General features: G+C 38.9%; 6 protein-coding genes across 7 annotated transcripts; 4 read left to right on the plus strand and 2 right to left on the minus strand.

Moving 5' to 3' along the window:
• Nucleotides 1-1,321: 1,321 nt before the first annotated feature.
• On the plus strand, nucleotides 1,322-5,717 carry LOC126804103 (serine/arginine-rich splicing factor SR34A). Of its 2 annotated transcripts, XM_050531878.1 has the most exons (14): nucleotides 1,322-1,432; nucleotides 2,072-2,341; nucleotides 2,481-2,601; nucleotides 3,034-3,099; nucleotides 3,181-3,255; nucleotides 3,354-3,486; nucleotides 3,610-3,656; nucleotides 3,738-3,795; nucleotides 4,221-4,270; nucleotides 4,357-4,413; nucleotides 4,730-4,809; nucleotides 4,907-4,978; nucleotides 5,070-5,106; nucleotides 5,372-5,717. In XM_050531878.1, the coding sequence occupies exons 3-14, from the start codon at nucleotides 2,515-2,517 to the stop codon at nucleotides 5,390-5,392; spliced, it is 783 nt and encodes a 260-aa protein (XP_050387835.1). In that variant the 5' UTR covers nucleotides 1,322-1,432; nucleotides 2,072-2,341; nucleotides 2,481-2,514; the 3' UTR covers nucleotides 5,393-5,717. The 2 variants fall into 2 exon arrangements, with proteins under 2 accessions (XP_050387835.1, XP_050387834.1); XM_050531877.1 differs by lacking the exon at nucleotides 2,072-2,341 and having other exon boundaries at nucleotides 1,328-1,432.
• A 657-nt stretch (nucleotides 5,718-6,374) lies between these two features.
• Nucleotides 6,375-7,304, plus strand: LOC126802873 (60S acidic ribosomal protein P1). Its single transcript, XM_050530579.1, has 4 exons — nucleotides 6,375-6,394; nucleotides 6,492-6,587; nucleotides 6,744-6,947; nucleotides 7,169-7,304. The coding sequence occupies exons 2-4, from the start codon at nucleotides 6,519-6,521 to the stop codon at nucleotides 7,223-7,225; spliced, it is 330 nt and encodes a 109-aa protein (XP_050386536.1). The 5' UTR covers nucleotides 6,375-6,394; nucleotides 6,492-6,518; the 3' UTR covers nucleotides 7,226-7,304.
• Nucleotides 7,305-10,293: 2,989 nt separating this feature from the next.
• LOC126802682 (uncharacterized) lies at nucleotides 10,294-13,174 on the minus strand. Its single transcript, XM_050530349.1, has 6 exons — nucleotides 12,352-13,174; nucleotides 12,064-12,226; nucleotides 11,701-11,877; nucleotides 11,506-11,589; nucleotides 11,206-11,287; nucleotides 10,294-11,089 (listed from the first exon to the last, which is right to left on the minus strand). The coding sequence occupies exons 1-6, from the start codon at nucleotides 12,726-12,728 to the stop codon at nucleotides 10,629-10,631; spliced, it is 1,344 nt and encodes a 447-aa protein (XP_050386306.1). The 5' UTR covers nucleotides 12,729-13,174; the 3' UTR covers nucleotides 10,294-10,628.
• A 1,756-nt stretch (nucleotides 13,175-14,930) lies between these two features.
• LOC126802293 (uncharacterized) lies at nucleotides 14,931-17,330 on the plus strand. Its single transcript, XM_050529903.1, has 3 exons — nucleotides 14,931-15,853; nucleotides 16,688-16,779; nucleotides 16,863-17,330. The coding sequence occupies exons 1-3, from the start codon at nucleotides 15,089-15,091 to the stop codon at nucleotides 16,999-17,001; spliced, it is 996 nt and encodes a 331-aa protein (XP_050385860.1). The 5' UTR covers nucleotides 14,931-15,088; the 3' UTR covers nucleotides 17,002-17,330.
• Nucleotides 17,331-18,069: 739 nt separating this feature from the next.
• On the plus strand, nucleotides 18,070-19,872 carry LOC126801486 (transcription termination factor MTERF8, chloroplastic). Its single transcript, XM_050528849.1, has 2 exons — nucleotides 18,070-18,337; nucleotides 18,416-19,872. The coding sequence occupies exons 1-2, from the start codon at nucleotides 18,070-18,072 to the stop codon at nucleotides 19,690-19,692; spliced, it is 1,545 nt and encodes a 514-aa protein (XP_050384806.1). The 3' UTR covers nucleotides 19,693-19,872.
• Nucleotides 19,873-19,956: 84 nt separating this feature from the next.
• Nucleotides 19,957-21,959, minus strand: LOC126801487 (ribosome-binding factor PSRP1, chloroplastic). The gene is made up of 4 exons (XM_050528850.1): nucleotides 21,617-21,959; nucleotides 20,739-20,882; nucleotides 20,285-20,633; nucleotides 19,957-20,198 (listed from the first exon to the last, which is right to left on the minus strand). The coding sequence occupies exons 1-4, from the start codon at nucleotides 21,863-21,865 to the stop codon at nucleotides 20,068-20,070; spliced, it is 873 nt and encodes a 290-aa protein (XP_050384807.1). The 5' UTR covers nucleotides 21,866-21,959; the 3' UTR covers nucleotides 19,957-20,067.
• Nucleotides 21,960-23,237: the final 1,278 nt, after the last annotated feature.

Raw genomic sequence — 23,237 nt, forward strand, 5'->3', positions numbered from 1 at the left:
GGTCTTGAATGTGAGCGACACACAACTTGATCGATATTCCAATATCGAAAGGGGTGCATTTCTGTTCAAATTGTCAACACAGGGGAATATGTTTTCAAGTCAGAAACGTTGAAAACCTCCTCCCCAGTGGAGTAGGTTGAAGAAGAACGAGAAGCCAATTGCAACTTTGAATTGACGAGACTAGGCAATAATCAAGGAGGCGTCAATACTCGAATCTTTATCTTGGACGTGCGTATGTATTATTGCGTGCCTTCTTAAACTCTCGCAAACTTAATTATGAAGGTTGTTATAAACTTCGATCTAACAATCACGATTCGTAAGAGACAAAGAAGACATACATATGTATATACAAGGGTTTAAAATGTTGTATAATTCGTGATCTAATATTACCTTTGCATTTAGGGTATCTAACCCACAACTTTTTTAACATAATACTTTGACGGATTAGCCAATCAGGTCATATCTCAATGGTCTCCACCACAGTAGCCTACGCTCCTACCCAAATGGGAAGAACTTATATTTGTTCGTTTCCACGAGGGTCTAATTAATGTTTACGCAACTATTTTTCGACTTATGTGGTGGCCTGAAACGCCTAATGAGAATGGTCTATTAGAGGACGCTGTAAAATTTCTCCGGGCAATAAAAGGTCATTGGTTCGAACCCAGCTTAAAATATCTCTTGGGAAGGGGTCATACGGTCATACCTCAATTGCTACTAGTTCCGTAGTGGTAGCTCACCCTAAGGGTCGGCAATGGGCCGGGTTGGGATTTGACGAATTTTTTAATTTTTTTTTTTTCAGGTGGAGCTGGGCCGGGTTGGGCTTTTTAACAGGTCGGGCCGGGTCCATTATTTTTATGTATAATATATATTTTTTATTAAAAATTAAAAAAAAAATGAGATATGATGATTATTTAACTAAATATAGTACAAAAGATAAGAAATATAACAAAATAATTTAACTAATTAACATATATAACAAATAAATACATATAAAATTATTAATTTTAAAAATGAACGGGCTTTGGACGGGGTTTTTAAGACCGGGCCGAATTTTGGCCTTATGGGCTCCAACATGCCGGGCTTAGGGTCGGGTCGAGACTTTGAACCTTCGGCCTCTACCCGGCTTTATACCCATATGACTGGGCTTTGACCGGGCTGAGCCAGATTATCAACGGGCCAAATGATGACTTTTATCAAATTTTTTTTTAAAAAAAAAAACTATATTAGAACTCACTTTTGGGCCCAAAATGGGGACTAGAGAAATTAGGCCCACTTTAGCATTTGCATATATCAGTATCGCCTACTTGCCCTTTTGCCCTAGCTCTCTCTCTCTTCTCGGCAGTTCGAAGTTTTCAAGCGCGAACGGCTCTCAGGCGCCGGTACTGCTCAGCACCGCGTTCTTCAGCTCCGGAGATTCTCCAATTTGTTTCCGGTGTGATATTCGTCCTCTTCCCCTCTTCAATTTCTACTCATTAACCTAATTTAGGGTTTTGATTTTGCTTCGGTTCTGCGATTCTCTGTACTATTGGTTAGGGTTTTCATACGAAGCAGGTGAATTTCTAGACGGTATTTGAGCTAGGTAGCCGAGATTTCATTACGCTTTGCGTTAGGGGATTGTAGGTTTGATTGGTGATGATATCGGCCTTGATTATGTTGGTGGTTCTTCATTGAATTCTGCATTTGTGTTCTTATGGCTTAGTTCTTGCTCTACATTATGGCAGCGAATTAGGTTTATTTTCAACTTAATATTGATTAAAAGATGAGCTATTGTTCGAGAAGCCAAGACAACGTTTTAGCTGTGTTTAAAATTTGTTGAGAAGCTGATTAGCAGTTGAGTGGGGGAAGTAGGAAAACACATCATTATCGGAAACATAGTCATTATAAAACTGGTAATTGGTGCGTAAATTCAACGAGTAATGGGAGACTTGAGAGCAATTGAACTTGTTTTCTAGGGTTTTTGTCGTTTTTGTTCTTGTTTCCCAATGCTCTTTAGAGAGCTGAATAAGGTAAAGTACATAAATGCATGCCAATCTTGCCTGATCTCATGACACGGATGCTTTGTTTATGATAGATGCCAAGCGCTTGGACAATTATGAGCTTTGCAATCATACATAGGGATTTAGAGAGGGAGTGGGAGAATCATTTTGGAGTTATGAGTATAGTTTTTTGTTATTGGAGATTCTTGCTCACTCTCAGAAGAGCTATACATCTGCTAGTGAATTCTGGAGAGGATGAGGAGTTCAAATTTTAATTCAATATATATGTTTTGCTTTGGAGCATCTTGGAGCAAATGAGCAATGGAGCTTGTGGAGCACGGCTCACCTCGAGGATTGCTCTCTTGGTTTGCTTCATTGTTTGGTTTTGGTTTTCTTTTTTCTTTATTGTTGACAGAGTATATGAAGCTGACATTACCAACCTAGCACGTTATTTTTACTAATTGTTGGTTGTAACATTCACACAAAGTATTTTTTTTATTGCAGAAAATTTGCAGCGGCCAGTTTTTTGGTCTCAAGTATGAGTGGACGGTTTTCTCGCACAATCTATGTCGGCAACCTGCCCTCAGATATAAGAGAACGGGAGGTTGAAGATATATTCTACAAGGTTGTCACTGAATTACTAAATATTGGTTGCTTGTATATTAGCTTCATTTATATGTATTGGTTTTTGTTACACCCTGTGTTTTGCTATGTCAGCAGAAGCATAACTGACAATTTATATTTGGAATTGAATCTGATTCTATATGTTGCACATTATTCTTGGAGCAAGCGCACAAGTTCATTTCCATGATTGACTTACGGAGAGAGAACAAGCTTAATTTTATATAGAACATTATAACAGGACGTGTCAGTCCTTGATGCAAAATGTTTATCGGTCCATGATAGTATCTTTTGATATCACATATGAGAGAGTTCTTTAGCACTTATTTATTAAAACCTATTTTTTCTTTCCGTGTATAGAACACTTGAGACTTATTTGATATGAATTGTCTTATTTCTCTGTGGTTGGCATTCTAAACTTGATTTTCCTCTGCAGTATGGCCGGATTTTGGATATTGAGTTGAAGATTCCACCACGCCCCCCATGCTATAGCTTTGTTGAGGTAGCTATAGTTCTTTGTCCTCTTAAATATATTTAAAAGAATCCTGTTAGTTCATAAATGGATTGTATATTTGGATTTCAGTTTGAGAGTTCTCGCGATGCAGAAGATGCAGTAAGGGGTCGTGATGGGTACAACTTTGATGGTTGTCGTTTAAGGGTACTAAAAAGTTCCTTTTGTATAAACTTTCGTTATTTTTCTATGTTGGATTGTGGTCTCTCATGGTTTATTTATTTCTTTGTTTGTCTTCAATACAGGTTGAGCTTGCCCATGGTGGTAGTAGAGGCCCACCATCTAGTGATCGTCGTGGTGGATATAGTGGTGGTGGTAGTAGCAGAGGAGGTGGCGGTGGGGGTCGATATGGTGTCTCCCGTCATTCTGAGTTTCGAGGTGTGTCTTACTTCTAGGATGCCTTAGTTGAATATAAATGAGATACGTGTAACAAATGCTCTCCATTAGAAATTCTCTATGTTTAATATTTTACTGATTGTTGTATGTTTGCATTTGGTCCAGTTATTGTTCGTGGCCTCCCTTCTTCTGCTTCATGGCAAGATTTGAAGGTCTGGCTATGTCTACTCCCAAACTTGTACACCCCATTTGTTGAGTATTATACTTTTAATCTTACTAAATATTGAATTCAGGATCATATGCGGAAAGCTGGTGATGTGTGTTTTGCTGAGGTTTGTCGTGACAGTGAAGGTATAGCTTTTACTTTATATTTTTGGCAACTGATAATCATCTCACTCGAGTGTTAGAGTCAGATATGCATACTGAGTTTTAGTTGCTTAAATTTATTGGTGGTTCAATATCCTCTTATTGGGTAAGCACAAGTGTTTGTGCCTAATACTGACTCTGCAATTATTCGTTTCTGTTTTTTATCAGGTTCTATGTAAATTTGATTCTAATTTTCTTTAAAGATAACTGGTTATGTAGGTCAACAATAATTTATAATTAGTACTAGATAAATGTCCTCCCTCTTCATACCATCACAGTCTAGAAAAACTTTAGAATCGTCTGTGTACTTGAGAGCTTTTGAAAAAAAAAAAAAACACTAGCACGTCCTAATTTTATATGCTATGAAATGTTTCTCTCCTTAACACATGGATTTCCTGTTTTGTGTTCAGGGACTTATGGCTTGGTTGATTATAACAATTATGATGACATGAAATATGCTGTAAGTTCAACTACAAGACCTTATGCTCTCGTATAAGCTCCACACTGACTCGCTTAGATTAATAACTTTTCTGTTTCCTTTTTCAGGTTCGGGAACTTGATGATACGGAATTTAAAAATCCTTGGGCAAGATCCTATATTCGGGTAAACCTTTATCTTTGTCAAAGTTTGCTAGGGTGTGTTTTATTTGATTTTATTTATATGTTTGCACGTTGCCTAAATGATGTGTAATATCATGATATGTTGCCTTTAAGCTTGATGGTGTGGGTATTCTGAGTTTCTTATGCCTGATTGTAACCTGTTGAATTATACTTCTCAATGAGCTATAGGTTGAAACGAATTGACAATTTAAAAGATTGGGATTGGAAAAATTGACTTAGGTTTTGTAAGGACAAATTGGACAAGTGGACTTGGGTTTATCTCACAAAGTTCTGGCTACTGTTTTTGTAACATCTGGCAGGTTAAAGTGTTAGACAGAAGTCCCTCTAGGAGTCGGAGCAGAAGCCGTAGCAGAAGCCGAAGTGTAAGGAGGAATAGGAGGTATTGAGCTCAAGTCTGCAAACCTATTTACTATTACTGAATTTTTTAAATATTTTTTTCTTGTTTTGCGTCTTGTGATTCACTCTATATTACGCAGCAATTCGTTGGAGCGATCTGTTTCTAGATCAGTATCAAGATCTAGGTCTGCATCTCCGGTGAAACCTTCCAGGTATTTGGTTATATAAGGATCTCATACTCTTAATATTCTGTTTATGTTTATAATGTCTAGTACGTTGTTTTTATAATTTTTCCATGTGCAGGCCAAGATCGAGATCGAGGTCAGGATCCCCCCACCCGGTAAGTGTATTGTTGCTATATATATACACCTTCATGTTGGAACGTTATTTTGTAGTTATGCCTTGAATTAACCAAGGACCTACAGCATTCGTACTCTATATTCAAAAATATATTCTGATATGCCTACCTGGGATTGAGTTTAAACTTGACTCTATAGATAGTTAATTAGAGACGTATAAGCTGAATGTTTTGCTGGTTTTGATGTTAAAAAACCTTGGCATTGTTGGAAGTTTCAAAGTGCTAACTTGAGATTGGTAAATTGCAGGCGCTTTCAGGTAGTGCTTGATCCTCTTGGGAAGCCATCGTGATGTATGGGTGTTGGGTGCAGCGAGTCTAATATCTCAGCGGACTAGTTTTTAATGTTACTTTTGCTTCAAACATTCATTTGTTTGGATTATGGCTGGCTGTGTGTGTTTTTATTAGTCCACAGAAGAAAGACAATGTTAGTGATTTTAATTTTACCTTGAATGAAAGACGCCGTGTATTTTGGTATTGCTTCTGCGTGGATGTGGCTAAATATTTATTTGAATAAATAAGAGCTATTGTCAGACATAATTTGTTAGAGGTCCAAGGTTTTTTCCTTCTGAATAATTGAGAACCATTTCATTTCAGTTTTGAAGTGACATTGTGTGTGACATCAAACATGTATGGTTTGCTGTTTGAGAGGCTATAGAACTCTGGCGATGTCAAATATACTCTACACCTATTAAAAAATGTAATAATGCATGGCTTGCCACAAAACAGATTATGTTGAACAGCCATAGGTTTTTAGCCGAACAAAGACAAGATTGTAAGTTTGTAACCAAGTTCTGATATTCAAAAGATCCTAATTCGCATACATAACAATACCTCGATCTGATGCCCCGGCAGTCTGGCACAATTTCCCTCTTGAACTGTTCAGCTCTTTCAGATCGGTTAATTTAGCGTGTATTTTACTAAAAGAGAAAACTGAAATTTGCACTCCTATTTTTACAACATGCACTCCTCATTTCATTTTTTGGTTAAAACTTATACAGAGATAAAACATACGTTACTAAAGACAAACTAATCTTATTACGATGATATATAAGTAGTTAGTGCTTACGAAATGGACTGAACAAATCTCAGCCTAAGTAAGGAGTTGATCCACAACGATTAGGGCCAGCCCAATCCACAAACCGACAAAATGTCGTGGCATATATCCCTAATAAAAAAACCCCAGCGCTCTCAACCTCTATATAATACCCCATTTTACGAAAAGGATACAACTCACTCTCTCTCTCTCTCTCTCTCTCTCTCTCTCATTTAGGTTCGTCCCTCTCTTCTTCTCTCTAGCCTTCTCTTCTTCTTTATCATTTTTTTTCTTCTGTTTTATAACATTGAATTTCGATTTTGATTTGTCTCAGATTGAAACCCTAAGCATTTGCGGTACAATGTCGACCGGTGAAATTGCCTGCTCCTACGCCGCCATGATTCTTCACGATGATGGCATCCCAATCACTGTATGAAATTCTCGTAAACCCTAATTCATTTTTGTAAACCCTAATTTTTTATCAACCCTAATGCGGCTAAATTTCGGTTCAGTTCTGATCGCAATTTCAGTTTTGTATAACATGTATTCGTATGAATTTGAATTCCGATGTGGATTGTGTATATAGGCTGAGAAGATTGGTACTCTGCTGAAGCCTGCAAATGTGAACGTGGAGGCGTTCTGGCCCAACCTCTTTGCCAAGCTTGCGGAGAAGAAGGATCTCGGTGATCTCACCATGAATGTTGGATGTGGCGGCGGTGCTGCAGCTCCGGTAGGTATGGATGCCCTGGCTTCTGCTGCTGCCGCTGCTCCCAAGGCTGAGGAGAAGAAGGTGAGAATTTGTTTGTATCTCTCTGATTTGATTTTGATTGCGAGTTTTATGTGTATTGATTGGCATATGTTGCTATAATTGGTTGTGAATGAGTTTCGATTATTATTGACTTTGAATTTCGATATTATCGTAGTGAATAGTTTAATACCCTGTAGCATTGATTGGTCACCGTTATTGTTTGTTCAAATTGTTATTTGAACTATTGTTTGCTGCTTATGCAGGAGGAACCAGAGGAAGAAAGTGATGATGACATGGGTATCAGCTTGTTCGATGACTAGAAGAAAGTGCTCAAGAAGTTTAGTAGACCTATTCTAGAAAGTTTATAATTTTGCCTATTGCGTATCCATATCTATATATAACTTGTTGACTGGCAAGTGATCTTTCTGATTAAATTGTCTATCTTTAATTTTCTGAGATACTTGTGGTTTTTGATGTGCAAGTAGTTTATATGCTGAATCAACATATCTGACTGCATCTTTGCTTGGTATCAGCTTGTTTAATGACATGTGATTGTGGCTCTGTACATGGATTTTGATGACTAGAAGTAAGTGCTCAAGAGGTTTAGTAGACAATTATCGAAAGTTAGAATTGTGTTGTTTGTTGCATCCATTTAGAACTTGTGGACTACCACAACCTTGACTGGTTAAAAGGCCATCTCTGATTTGGTTCAATATGTGAGGTTTGGGATGAGCAAGTAGTTCGATCATATGTTTTATCAACCTATTTCATTGCATTGTCGCTTGTTAGCATTGTGCTTTGTTTTTGTTGTCTCATCATTAAGCCTCCTTTATCTTGTATATTTCTTGAACATATATTTGACTTGTACTTGTCCATTTTTGGTGTTGATTAGTGCCATGGACTGGATTATATGCCTTAATTTGATCGTATTTCATCTCTTGCTTTCATATAATCAATTCTGATGGTGACTAGCATCCCACACCACCCAAGTCTTTGTAGAGTTCCTCAGCGTGTCTAGAATCTCCAAGATGATTGGAAGTTTCGATAGGATAAGAACCATCACGATCCCTTTTGGTGAAATATAGGCCAGGAGACTAATTTAAGCCATCCACGTATTTCGTGTTAGATAGACCGAACTTTTCTATTGCGTTGATATCAGTCCAAATATATTTATCTTGTTCTTCAAATGCCCCTATCGATGCCCAACTCAATCATTAATCTTAGATGCAAGGAGCCTACCCCAGTTTTAGAAACAATGCTCTCGTCAGAAACAATCCAGAATCTAAGCTTGAGTTTCATCGAAAACGACCAGGAGAAACCGAAGCTGGCTGGTGAAAATGTAAAAGCTTCTTCATCTCTGGCCCTGGTGGCCGATACTGAACAAGGACAGAAGCACAAGCAAGAGGGCAACACAAGGACACCATTGCCAAGGTTTGCGCAGGAGCTCGATGGGGTGCACTGTTTCGAAACCATTGTTCTTCACTGATGATCAAATTCAACGCTCTCGTATATGCACCTACATATGTGTTTGTACTTGTTCCAAAAAAAAAGTGCGTGTATACTGTATACTTTATGATCAAATGATTGTTCTTGTCATGTTTGTGAAATTTAAATACTCGGATCAAGATAATCTACTTGGCTTGTGTTCATGTTTTATTTGGCATATGATCAATCTAGAGGTGGCAAATAGGTCAAAAAGTCCGAACTCGTTAGTGATATGGCCGGGCTCATTATTATAATAGGTTGAGCCGAGATATATTAGCACATGAGCTCGGCCCAGTACGGTTAGGATACGATAAATTCATAAGTCGGTCATTTAAATACATAATTTTATATTAATATTTAAACAATTATTATTATTAGACTTGAATATTAGACTTTTTAAATTAAAATCTCTTGATTATTTCATTATTTTAACTACAATATTTCATAAATATTATCAAGTAGTGAAGAAAACGTCATTGTTTTAGAAATAAAATTATGAAATATGTTGTAGTATTTTATTATTCTAAATAGTTATATAAAACAAATATTCTAATTACATAATATTTTTTATTTTAATTGTGTTATATAATGTTAATGGGCCGGGCCAACCCACTTCTTAGCCCAGTACGGATCCGGCCTGACATGGACTTGGACTATGGGCTAAGCCGAGCTTAATATTTAAGCAAATAAGCCGGCCTGAGCTCGGTATAATAAATAAATAGGTTGATCCGAATACAGTAGGAACACAGTTTTAGTCCGCTTAAAAAGGGCCGGTCCGGTCCGTTTAACACCATTAATCAGATCAGTGGTGATCATATTGGAGCAAGCTCATAATCGTATAGATCAAAACTTAAGGGTGTTGTCTTTCACCCCACTTTTCCTACTAGCCAAGTTCCTACATAAGAGAAACATCAACATCACTCGCCTCAACTTTCCAGCTAAGGATTTGCCTTCGAAAATTCGTCACAGCATGCAATTCTCTTCCAAACCAGCTTTTAGTTTCTGCTTTTCTAATGTTCCGTCTTCTATTGGAGAATGGTGCCATTCTTTACTTGTCTTCACCTCCAAGGCGTCTCAGATTCCTTTGCTTTACTCACCTTTTGTTTTCTCTTAACTCAAATCTATCTATATATTCACACATTATCATAATCAGAAGGCAATTACCTCGATAACTATAGCTTAATTAACTTCCGGAGTTGCAATGGCCATGAGTTCAATCAATATGTCACTGCCTTTCGTCGTCGTCGCTGCTGGAGCTGGGATTTACCTCTTTGACAAAGACCATTTTAAACAGAAGGTTAGAACTTAGAGTGCAATTATATGTCTAATCTTCTGAGTTATATATGAATAAACTTCTTTTATCAGGAAATCGGTGGGATTCGAGCATCTATTGAAATTTTTTTGAGACAAGACAAGGTGGAGGTGAGTAGCACACAAATGCCAAAGTTGGCACCTCAATTTGATGGCTTGGACTCTTTTGAAACCTTAGTTGGCCGTTAATTCCCGAGGAATACATGCCTTATTTCCAGTCTGTATATAGTTCATGAAGTTAACTCTCTTTTCAGCATTTTCTGTTTCCTGCCACCAAGTTTCAATTAAGGAACAGAAATCACGAGGAATATCTGTTATGTTTCTTTGTTGCCATTCATCTATCAACTAACATTGTTTTTCTCAATGCAACTGTTGTTGGATTACAATTCTTGTCTATCATGATTGAAAGTTCCCACTACAAACACAAAAACCACAATGAATTCACATTTTTTTTTGGTTAAAACAATGAATTCACTTGGTATGAGCAAAAAGCCAATAACTCCCATCTGTCTAGTTCAGTACGTATTGCTTAAATCTCACTAAAGAAGTTAAGCCAGAGTGACAATAAGACTAACATAGGCAATGGAAACTCTGTAAACTCTGTTGCTAACAGTTTACAATAAGTTACAAGTGCTGGACTGCCTAAATCAGCAGTGTGGAAACCTGAAGAATATCTGTTCATGTAAATACTCTATATACCAGCTACAAAATGTCTCCATATTCTGTCTGGATACAACAGCTCTAGGGGTTCATATACCTTATTGATTATTCGACTAAAAGAGAAACCTCTCCTCTTTCTCATAAGAGTAAGACGAGGGTTTATAGTACTATAGTGTTCTCTTTTTCTCCTATAAAGACATGGAAAAGGGAATTATTCAGGATGCAGATAAATGAATACCTATCAAACTTCTCGGACTAGATCTAGTCTCACTTTGGTCTTGATTCTTTTGATTTCCTCCCCGCATTTCCAAACTTCCCGGCCACACCAAATACTATTGTCTTCAACAAAAACCCCCGGTCAAGAGTGCATGCAAGGAGAATACTCCCACCAACAATGATGAGATTTCGGATGTTCCCACTGAAAGGTTTGTCATTAGATGTAGTTACCTCTGCAGTTTGGCATGGAACCTCAGTGCCGGCAGAGGCTTTCAGGTACTCAAGATTTATTTTGGTATTGATCTGAGCCATAAATGCAGGCCGAGAAATAATCCCCCCTAACGCTCTTTCTTTTTGGTAAGCACGTAAACCAGACTCTATGTTCTTCACAGTATCCCACATTCCTTTTCGTACAGCAAGTTTTGAGATTTCCCATGGGATCCCCATATCCTCTTGATGAAACAGTTGAACTTCACATGCTGTCAGCTGGCCGTGGCCGTGTCTTGATTCGGCTGCAGGTTATGTACAATTATAAGAAGGCCACTTGAATATTGAGCTGATGAAACCAAAGCTCTGAACATTTACAATGTTAATTTGATGAAATCAAAGAACAGTAGCATAAGCTTACCTGCTTGAATGCACCAACTAGAGTAGTAGGCATCCACGCGTCTTAGTTTGTCTTGCCTTGGAATAGAAGGATAGGGTACTCCCTACAAGAGAAAAGACAAAACATTGAAGTATCTTACCAAACAAGAAATGAAAACAGCACTGTTTTTGCTTCAAGAATTTAAGTCCTCAGTTTCTCCCCATTTCACAACTCAATATGGCATTGCAAGGCAGTGGCGCCAGCAATCAATAAAGAAAGTGAAGTGAAAAGATTCAAAGAGAATAGATCATATATTTCAAACAAAAAATTCATTCCCCATACCTTTGTGACGCAATAATATAACCTTCCTGATTCCCAAATTCGGCGTCCTATGATGTATTCTCTGTCTTTACAGAAGAAAGGGAACTGCAGGATGCAAGTATTGGAGATATAAACAACTTAAGCATATGCAAGTAAGAATCTTTATAAATCATAAAAACTGAATACAAGTGAGAACATATACAAAATAAATCTCACCTTCTTTATCCACTGAACAACCATGGTTCCTGTGGTTGGGCACTCATCTAAGGTTGTGGCCTCACTAAGCATGTTGTCCCACCTTAACCGGAACTCATCATCCCAGAAAAAGTCCCTCAACAGCTCCAGCGTTGCATCCTCATACACAGTCCTGCTACGATATTGAGGAGGACCAATCTAACAGAAGAATAGGAAACAATGTAACATGGATTGTGTTTCAAGTATTTTCAAAGAATTGCAACTTTCTACAAAAACCAACATGGCAACATGGCTGTACATTGCCTCATTGCTTGCTCATATTGAATTCTACCTTGTAGAACTATCTGAGTACCTAGTAGTGAGAGATTAAGAAACCAATTTTACCTTGGGATCCCTGCGCCAAGCTTGGTAGGTCATGGTTGGAGTTGAACGATCCATCATATGTATCCAAGTTGGACCTCCATCTCTCATATCAACAAGCCGACACAGATGTTCTACATCCTCCTGAGCCACAACATCAGACTTCTTCTCATTCATCTGTGTTGTACTGCACAAAATGTACAAAAAACCACTGAGAATTCCAGTTCTTGAAGCTCTTCAGCCACGCATAGGATCAAACACAACGGATTAACAACTTCTCATATTAAGATAGTTAACTAACAAAGTCTGTACCTTTGGTCATCAAATTCGATAGGTGAGGGGGAAAGCCTCTTCTGCACTGCATTGTGAACTGCATTATTAATAATCCAAGCTTCATACCCCTGGAACAAGCACGGTGCTGATGAGAACCCTTTCAATGGTGGTGACATCACAGTCGACCTAGCCGGCGAAGTAGGCATGGACAAATCCGAGGCTTTCGAAACAGAGGAGCACAGTTTTTCCTGACCAAATGTTGCCCACTTTGGCTTCCATGCCCAACCAATCACAATACCAATAAGAAAAGCCGTCCACAAAGGACCGAGAAACATCACAATGTCCGTGTACTCTATTTTCACCATCTCCAAAATCTCATGCAGGGCATCAATCACACCCATGCTGCTTACTGTCATATATAAATTAATTAAGCTCGAAACTTTGACACAAATTAACTTTGCACCTTCGTATTCTTTGGATTTTGGGGATTTCTAGCATCAAACACAGGAGGTAATATGGGGTTGATAGAACGGCGCCGTTGCAGTGGCGTAGGCTGGGAATTTGCGTCAGGAAAACCAGGGGAGGCCTCAAAGCAAAAATAGGATATGGGATTGGTGGACGACAAAGTTTAGATATTTTGATACGTCCACAGATTTCCAAGCGCAGAGAGAGAGAGAGAGAGAGAGAGAGAGAGAGAGAGAGAGAGAGAGAGAGAGAGAGATTCAGAGAAGGGAGGCGAAACGACAAAAGCTCTGGAATTGTACGTTTGTCGTTCTAAGGTTTCTAACTTCCAAGTGCTTGCTTCCCGGTGGCTCAAGCTCTCTTGTTTCTGACGTCGATCGCCTAAAGCCTTTAGGTTTTGATTTTGTGGTTTCGGTGGGCTTCTTTTCTAGGCTTAATCGACTCCCTATCTTAACCACTAACCAATTTGTGTTGCTTCTTGTATGTTCTAGCAAGTTCTTTGCGTTCCTTAATTATAAAATTTGCGATGTCTTCATAAATAAATCGTAACATAATTTATTATTTCTAAATACGATGAGCATAAAATTTGTATTGGAAAAGACTTAAAAATAAATTTATATCGTCTAATCCTCTATTTAACTTGATATATTTCTTTGTTGATTCTAAGAACCGAATATGAACATATCGAGAATTGCATTGACTATAAATTCATTGTTTATAAGTTTATAACCGAGATAATAGTGGAGATATACAATGAGAAGCAGTTTGATGTCAACAACTTCACAAATTTTTCGAACTCCCCCGTATTACTCTTGAGAGATAAATTTGACATAAAACAAGAGTACTACAGCAAACAAAATGTAAAGAAATATTAAAACGGGAGTGACCAAGAAATAAGAAAGTAAAAGGAACAAAATTACAGCCGGCAAACCACACAAACTCAGACTATTAACCGAAACATTTATGCTTTATTATTTTCACAGTGATTATTGTCTAAATGCATGAACTAAATCATTTGTTAACAAAAAACTCAAAATTCAATTTGACTCTGATTTCCAAAGACGTCATGAACATGTTTTCTCTGTGATCTGGAGAATCTTGTTGGTTTAGTCATCTCAATGCTTCTTTTAGGAGATTTTAGCTTAGTTTTGCTCACATTACTCCAGCTGTATTCATTTTCATTAGTGGACGTCTTTCTGGTTGTGTTTATTTTACCGCTCGGCTTTCTTCTCCCATTTCAACACAAAACTCGGAGACTAATGACAACATGGAAGGTTATCTCCAACTCAGTTGTCGGAGTGTACATATAGCACCAAACTTCTAAGAGAAGCATCTGATATATTGATTTTCTCTTATTTCGTTCAGTCTTATAATTGTTTTGGATTTGCCGGTTTATGCTTTGTGGTTTGGATGGATATGAATTATTAGATGTTATTGGAAGTCAATTGGTAGGGTTTGGAGTTCCCAACGGACCCAACCTCATAAGTTTTCTTTCCTTTCGTTTTCTTTGGAGTGCAAGGTTCTATCTTCTGATTCGTCTCCTCCTTTCAACTAATTAGGGTTTGCAATTGCACACCTTTGTTTTTATTAATTAGTTCTCTTTATGCATGCATACTCTCATTTTTCTTATGGTTCTTTAATTTCTAAAAGTTTTTTTATATGTCGTATAATATAATTCACCCGTGTGCGCGGCCCTTATGCACGTGCATAGCACGGGTATGAATGCTAGTAACCCAATTAAACTAACAACGTGGTTGCCGAGTGACGTTTTCCCTTGAAAATCTTAGTTTGTACTCTGTGGCCTAATAATGGGAAAATTCTAATATACATCAATATATGTTATACATCTCACATCCGACAGTCGATATTGTTTTGTGAGTGAGGTCAGAAAAAATATATATGTTATCAACCGTCGAATGTGGAATGTATAACATACATTGATGTATATATAGTAGATTAACCCCTAACAATGTACTGATGTAGGAGTGTGTAGTACACAAGCTACAGAGATCAGAAAACAACAGCTCATTAGTTTTTCACTAAACGACAATCGAGCTTGGTAAAAGAAAAACAATCGAGCTCGGTGAAGTAAAAGTAAAAAGGGAGCAAACACTCAGCTATTTGCCACGTACCACGGACCAGTCTTCCGTCTTCGTTGCAACTTCAAAAATCTCAACTTTCAACCTTTGAGCTCCGAACGCAAAAATCGTCGACAAAACCGAACAAAACCACAAACTCCGACCCCAATCATCACCTGTTCAATCCCAAACCAAATCTCTATCTTTGCATCCAATCAGATCCGTCCAGCTTACCAATGCTCTGCCCGGTCTCCGCCACCAAGTCCAATCCCAACTGGCTGGACCGCCTCCGGTCCAACAAGGGCTTCCCGGCCGGCGACAACCTCGACCTCGACCACTTCCTCAGCCTCAAACCCAACTCCTCCTCGGAATCTTCGAGCCCCAATGCAGAGTCAGTCCCACATGTCTCGAACCGACCCGAATGTTCCAATCCGACGCGGGACGCCGGAAAAGGAGAGGCATTGCTGGGCCTGATGAGCACCGCCATCTCCGAGCTGTTCTTCATCGATGGCTCCGAAGAATGTTCCAGACTTTCCGGGAAAAAAGTCCCCAGGAAACAAACCCACCCCAGAGTTTGCGTCACCTCCGCCGCCAATGTCTCCGACAACAAAGACACCAGGAGACACAAGAGCTCAGGCGGCACTGTAAATGACGTAAATGACCTTATGATTATCACTTCGTTGAACTTGGAGAAGAATAAGGAGGTGAATGAGGGGGAAGAGTTGGAAGAGAGAGGGGAGAGAGAGTTGAAGGGGTATTCGAAGAGCGAAGTGACTGTGATCGACACGAGTTGCGAGGTTTGGAAGACAGAGAAGGTGGTGTTTAGGAGGAAGAGTGTATGGAAAGTGAGGGAGAAGAAGAGTAAGGTGAGGAGCTTTGGGAGGAATAAGAGGAAAGTGGTGAGTGGTGAGGAAGGTGATGATGGCATTGAGGAGAAGAAGAAGGAGGCAAAGGTTTCTGATTGCGGTGGGGATCAATGTATATCTCTCAACCCCATTGAAGTAAGAATTCATTTGTTTCATTTATTAGCTTACTTCTGCTTTAGATTTTATGATAGTTCAGAGAAATTGTTTGCAAAACTCAGCCTATATTAGGTGGTAGCATTGTGGTAATGCTTCTTAGAATGTTTGATGCTGATTTGGTATGTTATAGTTTCGGTTTACTAGGTGCAGCCTGTGTGAGATCTTGTCTGTAGTTTGTTTAGTTTAATTCCTACTTAGCTTGTGATTTTATGTGTTTGAGATTTGATGTTTACAATGAGAACAGGAGCAACACTCCACGCTTCAGCTAAGTAGAAGGTATAGTGGAGTAAGTGACTAAATTTTATTTACTCTAGTTGCCGAATTTTTATTGGGACTTCGATTCAAGAGTCAACTCTTCTAGTTCAGCTTATGCCATCAGCCTCGTTTCTTTTAACACAACATGTAATTGGGCTTATTATGAGTTCATTTCTATGTTAATATCATGATGTAGAACAATCAGTTTATAAGATGAAAGGATAAAACTCGATCTCATTGATCCAATTAACAAGGTGAACAAGTAATTGAGTTAGTTTAGAAGCTACGTAAGGGTAACTGCTGCTAGTTCTGCTGACAGTGTGCTTTGGATATGGCCAGGTTCTACCTTCTGATTCAGAACAACGAGTTTAGGTTGTTAGATTTTGTGTTTCAAGTTTGTAGTTAGTATGCAACTGGTTGCAGCCAATAATACTTTGGAGACAATGTGTTTAGACTACTGTGCTTTCTTAAATGTAGCATGCCATACTTGTAGCCCTTCTATTTACATGTTCATGTGAACATAAGACACTGATGTTTGTTCCCTTTGACGTGAGAAAGGAAGTCAGTCACACCACGGATAATCTTAATGACAGAGGGAAAGAATATAGCAAAGACAATGTGCCAGATTCCAGAAAAGATTTAGACAAGGGGTAAGTGCACTTGTGTGAGTAGTATCTGATTTCAATTTTCTGTTGCTTCAAAGGTTTATACTTCTCCATCGGTCGTCTTACAGGTTTCCCTCAAAACCAAGAACAACAATAAAGAACGGCTCGTCTGTTGTCTTTATTAAAGGCATACGCACAGATGAGAAAAATGAAGGAAAGCGTCCTAGTAAGTGTTTCAAGGACAGTCAAAGGAAATGCAGGGAATGATTGATATTCATCAGCTACTGGAAAGATATAGCTGTCTGCTATGCAAAGACCCTAAAGCCGGCACCAGTGTCCTTTTTGATCAAGAGGCCTTTCAATATCTGTCTAGATAGGAGTATACCAGGACTGAGGTTGGGTCACACTCGGGAGTTGAAGATGGATGTGATCACAGACTATACTGCCGTGTCATTAGAATTCATAATGTTGTAAAATAGTGAATTTAGTGTATCATGATTCATGACAACAGCAGTTTTACCAAAAATATAACAATGATTCCCTCTGTATAACTTGTTGCGAATTTGGCAAACCTCCATTCAATCTCGTTGATTACTCTGAGTTAGATTTACCTTGAAAGTTAGATATTATGTCGATTGGAATGCATTAGAGTTTATATCAACAAGAGTTGTGATTGACAAGGAAAATTATCCCGGTGCAATTTGTATGGATTGGGCTTGCTTGTGGCCCATAGTATCCCATCCAAACACGGACGTTTACCATCGTCTTCAAGCTCTCCTCCCGATAATTTCAAGACAGGGGTAACATTGTCTTTCCACGTATGGTCCGATCATACTTAATATTTATCAGAGCATTTAAAAGCAGGTCCAACAAATAATCGGAGAGTTTGATACTATGTACCAAAGGAAACGCTTGGAAACGCGCCAGATATAGCCGAATTTGCGTCCGAAATGTTTGAAAGCGCTATGAATATGTTCAAAAAGACAGTTACACCCCTCCTTAGTTCTAACCGCGCTACTCGAGTTTCCCATTGAGATAATTTCAAGACAACGGTAACATTGTCTTTTCACATATGGTCATACTTAATACTTATCTGAGCATTTGAAAGTAGGTCCAACAAGTAATTGAAGAGTTTGATACTTTGAACTAAAGGAGATAGCCGAATTCGTGTCGGAAATGTTTTAAAACGCTATGAATACGTTCAAAAAGACAGTTATACCCCTCCATAGTTCTAACCCCGAGCGCCGTCAAAAACGACGCGTCGTTAGCTGCTGTTGATATAAGAGACCGATCTTCATCTTCCTCAGCCGAAATCCCATTTCTTCAATCACAAACATGGTCTCTGCCTACGCTCTTTTCACACACCCTATCCCCTCTTCTTCTTCTTCTTCTTCTTCCTCCTCCATTGATTCTCCATTATCGTACTCACTAACTCCACCATCCTTTGCAACCTTCCGCAACCATGAATGGTCTTCTTCTCTACTAAAACTCGCTAAAACCCCAAGACCCCGACCAAACTCGTTACTGACCCAGCTGGGTCTCCTCCTCCCCAGTTCACAGTTTCTCCTCCAATGCAGTTCCAATCCAGTCACCGCCGACATAGGTAAGCAAAGCCAAGTAAACTCTATCTAACTCATTTTTATCAAACAAAACAGTTTACCTAAAACTCGCATGATTTCAGGGACGGTGTTCTCGCTGTTACAAGCAGTTGGAATCGATGACAAAGAGACAAAACAGCTGTTGGAGAAGAACCCGGCTTTGGTTTTTGCATCATTGGATTCGTTACGAGCTCGGATTGAGTGTTTCAATTCAGTTGGGCTTGATGGGCTTGTGCTTTCCAATTTGATCACCAAATGTCCAAACTTGTTAACTGCTGAGGAGATTGATCCTTTTTTGAGCTTTGTCCGTCATGATTTGGAGGGCAACATTGAGCCGGGGCAGCTGAAGAGGCTTTTCCGGGCAGCAGATGTTAGATTCTTGGCGGGATTTGATGACAAGGTTGGATTGCTTCTTCGCCGCGGAGTTTCGGATGAGAAGATTGTTGATGTTCTCAATAAGGTGAATTTGTACAAGGCATTGTGTCTCAAGTCAGTTGAGGAGATCGACAGGACTATCACATTCGTGAGCCGCTTTGGTGGGATTGATTTGATTATGAGGCGGCCATCGTTACTGAACTATGACTTGGAGACTCAGCTGGCTCCGAGAGTTGAGTTTCTGACTGAGGTTAGTGGTGGAGATGAGAATGCCACCGGGGTTTTGTTAGGTAAGCTCCCTGCGATTTTGAGCTACACTGTGGATCACACTAAAGGCCATGTAGAGTTGTTGAGGTCGTTTGCTGGTTTAAGTGATGAGCCGATTTTCAAGATATTGCTTGTTTTCCCCAATGTGGTTAGTGCCAGCAGGGAGAGGAAAATGCGTCCGAGGATTAAGTTTCTGAAGGAATGTGGGTTGAGTTCGAATGATATCTACAAGTTTTTGATCAAGGCTCCATTGTTTTTAGGCTTGTCGTTTGAAGACAACATTGCATATAAGCTTGTGTTTTTGGTGAAGATTGGGTACAGATATAGAACAAGGGACATGGCAGCCGCAATGGGATCTGCCACCAGAACAAGCTCTGATAATTTGCAAAGGGTGATTGAGTTGTTCTTGGGTTATGGTTTTTCTTGTGCCGACATTGTTGTCATGAGCAGGAGGCATCCTCAGATACTACAGTACAGTCATAGTGCTTTGGAGAAGAAGATGCAGTACTTGATTAATGATATGGGTCGTGAAATCGAAGAGTTATTAGCCTTCCCCGCATTCCTTGGTTACAAACTTGATGACAGAATTAAGGCCAGGTATGAAGTGAAGAGGAAGATTTTGGGGGAAGGAATGTCACTGAATAAGCTCTTAACTGTTTCATCCGAGAGTTTTACTCCGAAAACTCCGGCATATGTAATTGATCTGAACGTGGAATGAAAGTTCAGTTCATTTAGCTGCCTCACTATGACTTGTACCTTTTGCTTCACGAAGCACCAATCAATGTGTCTTTGATTCTTTACGATGTTGTTATTTCAATTTCTCCCACGGCCATTCTTTGTTTTCTATTGATGTTATGTTAGTTAGCATTAGGATACCAAGAACAAGAAAAAGAAGGAAATTAAAACATGTATTATTGGCTAGTCCTAATGTGTTAAATGATGCTTGTGATTTGTATATCAGAAATTTTGGTTCGTACATTACAGCACAAAACTATGCCTCTTCAGGAGGCCTCAGCATTCAAATCACTGTTGCTTTTAGAAATCCTACAGATCATTGGGAAACTTAACTATACACAAGCTTTGCTAGACCTACTTATTCTGCCACGGAATGTTCTCTAGCTAGCTCTACCACCACATTCTCCACTTTGTTAGCTTTCCCACTTCTTTTGGGTATAATAACCCCATAACCTCCTTCCTTTCTTCTGTATAGGATGTTAATCTCACCTGAGCAATAACAATGAAAGATTTAACCATTAGATGACAGAAATAAATAAGCGCAATGAAGAACCAGGGAAGTTTGTAGTTCATACTAGTTTCTTCATTTCTGAAAGCATAGAAGTCGTGATCAAGGTTTTCCAGTTGATCAACTGCTTCAGCAACTGTCAAAGGTGGCATGTCGAAGTATTTTGTACGAACAACCTCATCCAGCAGGTCGTCCTCCTCATCCTGGGGCTCTTCTTCCACTTCCATAGGTAATTGAGCCTCCCTCACTTTCAATCTGTTAAAGCCTTTCATGTGACGACCGTGGTCAGATTCCTTCTCCTTGATTTTCCTCAATTTCCTCTGGATGATAGACGATGCCATATCTATGCTAGCAATAAGTGTCTCACCTTCTTCCTCGGCCCGGAACACTCCATGCTTTTTTGTGAACAAAGTGACCTAAACGAACACAAAAAAAACAATTACTCATGACAATGCACCAATTACTGAAATGCAGATATTCCAAAACATTCATTCAAATCACCAAATGCCATATGGAAATACCTCACATCTCCTAATTTTTGGGCCTTTTCCTAGGTCTCCACCACGAACAGACAAGCGAATGTCAGCTTCCCTCACCAGGTGGCTATGCTTTAGAATTGCCTTTCCAACTTTGTCTTCAACATACTTCTTGACTGGTTCTGTCAACTAAGTTCACAGATTCAAGTTTCTCAATCAAATTGCACTCATTTGCATGGTTAAATACTCACGGACATATGGTATTGAACAGTTCAAATAAAAAAGCAACTTAAGGTCTAAATAAAAGTTTCACAAGCCATTGCACACTTCCAAATTCTTCTTAAATAACTGGTTCACAGTAGGATCTACATCGATAACTCCGCGTTGTTTATTTTTTATTTTTTAAGAGCAATGTCAAGTATTCTTCAAACTATCTCTATGTTATCTCTGTAGAAAACCAAACAACTATATCAGTGGCATAATGTACTATCCCAAATCATAGATTTGCTCTGAGATCTAAGTTTGAGTCCAAATACCCACAACAGTGCATTAAAATTAAAGCTTAAACCAACATGAGGCTTTGACCACCCGCGCCCATTTCCTGCATTTCATAACAAATCAAGACAGAACGATTGTCTACAAATGTAAGCTAAACCTACTAACTTGCTTCAAACTATTCATCTTGAAAACACAAAACTGTTCTTACATAGAACAAGAGACAACAGTTTTAATTACTTCCAAATGTGATCATAGATTCAGCCCAAGTTTAAGTTCCAACTTTCAAGCACACACAACAGTACATCAAACAAATCAATCAAAACCCAATACCATACTCTAAACCCCTAAACAAAAGCTAGCATCTTTCTTCAATTTCCTAGCATTTCATGGCAACCCAATAGAAAGCTCAGCTGAAATTCAAGTACCTCCAAATGCTTCCCCTGTATGATCAGCTTGACTGAAGAGAGTGGACCGTCCCATGACATCTTCACACCATGGTCCTTGCTTCTGGGTCTAATAATCTCAATCGAAATGGGTCTCAGATTCTTGCATGGGTTCATGAAACTAGAGGAGTCAGATGAGAGCTTGGAGATTTGGGGCTTGGCCAAAAAGGTGGATTGCAAAGTAGCCATTGATTGAAACAAAGAAGAAGAAGTTGTAAAGTGAGTAGCCATTGGGTGATTGATAGTTGCAGGATTAGGGTTTGGAACGTGAGAGAGAATTAGAAGAGAGAAAGATGGGTTCTTTGTACTGGGAGAAGTGAGCAAAGTGACAAGCTTTGGTTATCACTACGCGGCAAATTTCAGACGTTATCCACTTCCCAATTTTATTCTCTGCGGTTAAGTATAGGATAGTGTGGGAATGTGAGGCGTTGATATGGGAGAGCAATGAGGATCGACGGTGAAGATGGTTTGATGGGTTTGACTCTAGATTCATTTCATATATAGGGCAAGGAGAAATGGGGCCTTTGGTTTTTCGACATTTTGGACCCGCCAACACTTGTGTATTCCTAGTCCAATTTGGAGACATTGGCTGCCTTTTTTATTTATGACGTTTGTCCAATTTGGAAATAAGGATAGGATTTGGTGTGCAGATATTTAATATTTTCATTCCTAATATTTTGTTCATAAGAATATAAGATTATAAGCTATGAAGCACGGACACGCAGACAAGGGTCCGTATTGCGTGTCCGACACGGACACGGACACGCTCGGACACGCGAATTCCATTTGGACACGGCTCGGACACGCAACCGGACACGCAACAACTCATAATAAAAGTGAAAGTGCTTATGGTGAGAATCGAATCTTGGTCATCCAAGGCACCCAACAACTCCTCAACCATTCCAACAGATTCAATTTTTGTTATATTTATGCACACTTTAATATATATAAGGAGATAAACTCATGATAAAAATAAAAATGCTTGTAGTGGGATTCGAACCTTGGTCATCCAAATGATCCAACAAATCCTCAACCATTCTAACAGATTCAGTTTTTGTTATATTTATGCACACTTTAATATATATACATCTAAATACTTTCAAATTTTTAAATTAATTTTTTAATAAATATATATATATATATTAAAATAATTTTAATTGCCGTTTCCACCACGTGTCCGTGTCCAAAAAAAATTCTATATGCCATGTCTACGTATCGAATTGTGTCCAATACGGACACTCGTGTCCGTGTCCGTGCTACATAGATTATAAGCTTAAGGAGCTGAATAAGAAAAATAGAATCATTGATGGTTCATGGTTGGGTACTTGGGTTTGTTTTTGTGCCTCTCAATATGTTGTTGGAGCTCTAGTCTTTTGGTGTTTTTATAGCTGTCTTGTGCACTTTCTGTTGGGCCCAGTAGATGAGAGGATCGAATGACTATCATTTTAGGCGATTTTTCGATTATTACTTGACTTAGTACCCAGTAAAAGTTCAGAGCGGCATAAATCGGATTTCAGATAGTTAGAAAGAAGGATTGGACGTAAGCAAGCCCAGGAATGGTTGATAAACAACTACGAGCAATGTGTATTCTCATTTGCTAAAG

This window comes from Argentina anserina, chromosome 7 (genome assembly GCF_933775445.1).
Source record: "Argentina anserina chromosome 7, drPotAnse1.1, whole genome shotgun sequence".
Lineage (NCBI taxonomy): Eukaryota > Viridiplantae > Streptophyta > Magnoliopsida > Rosales > Rosaceae > Argentina > Argentina anserina.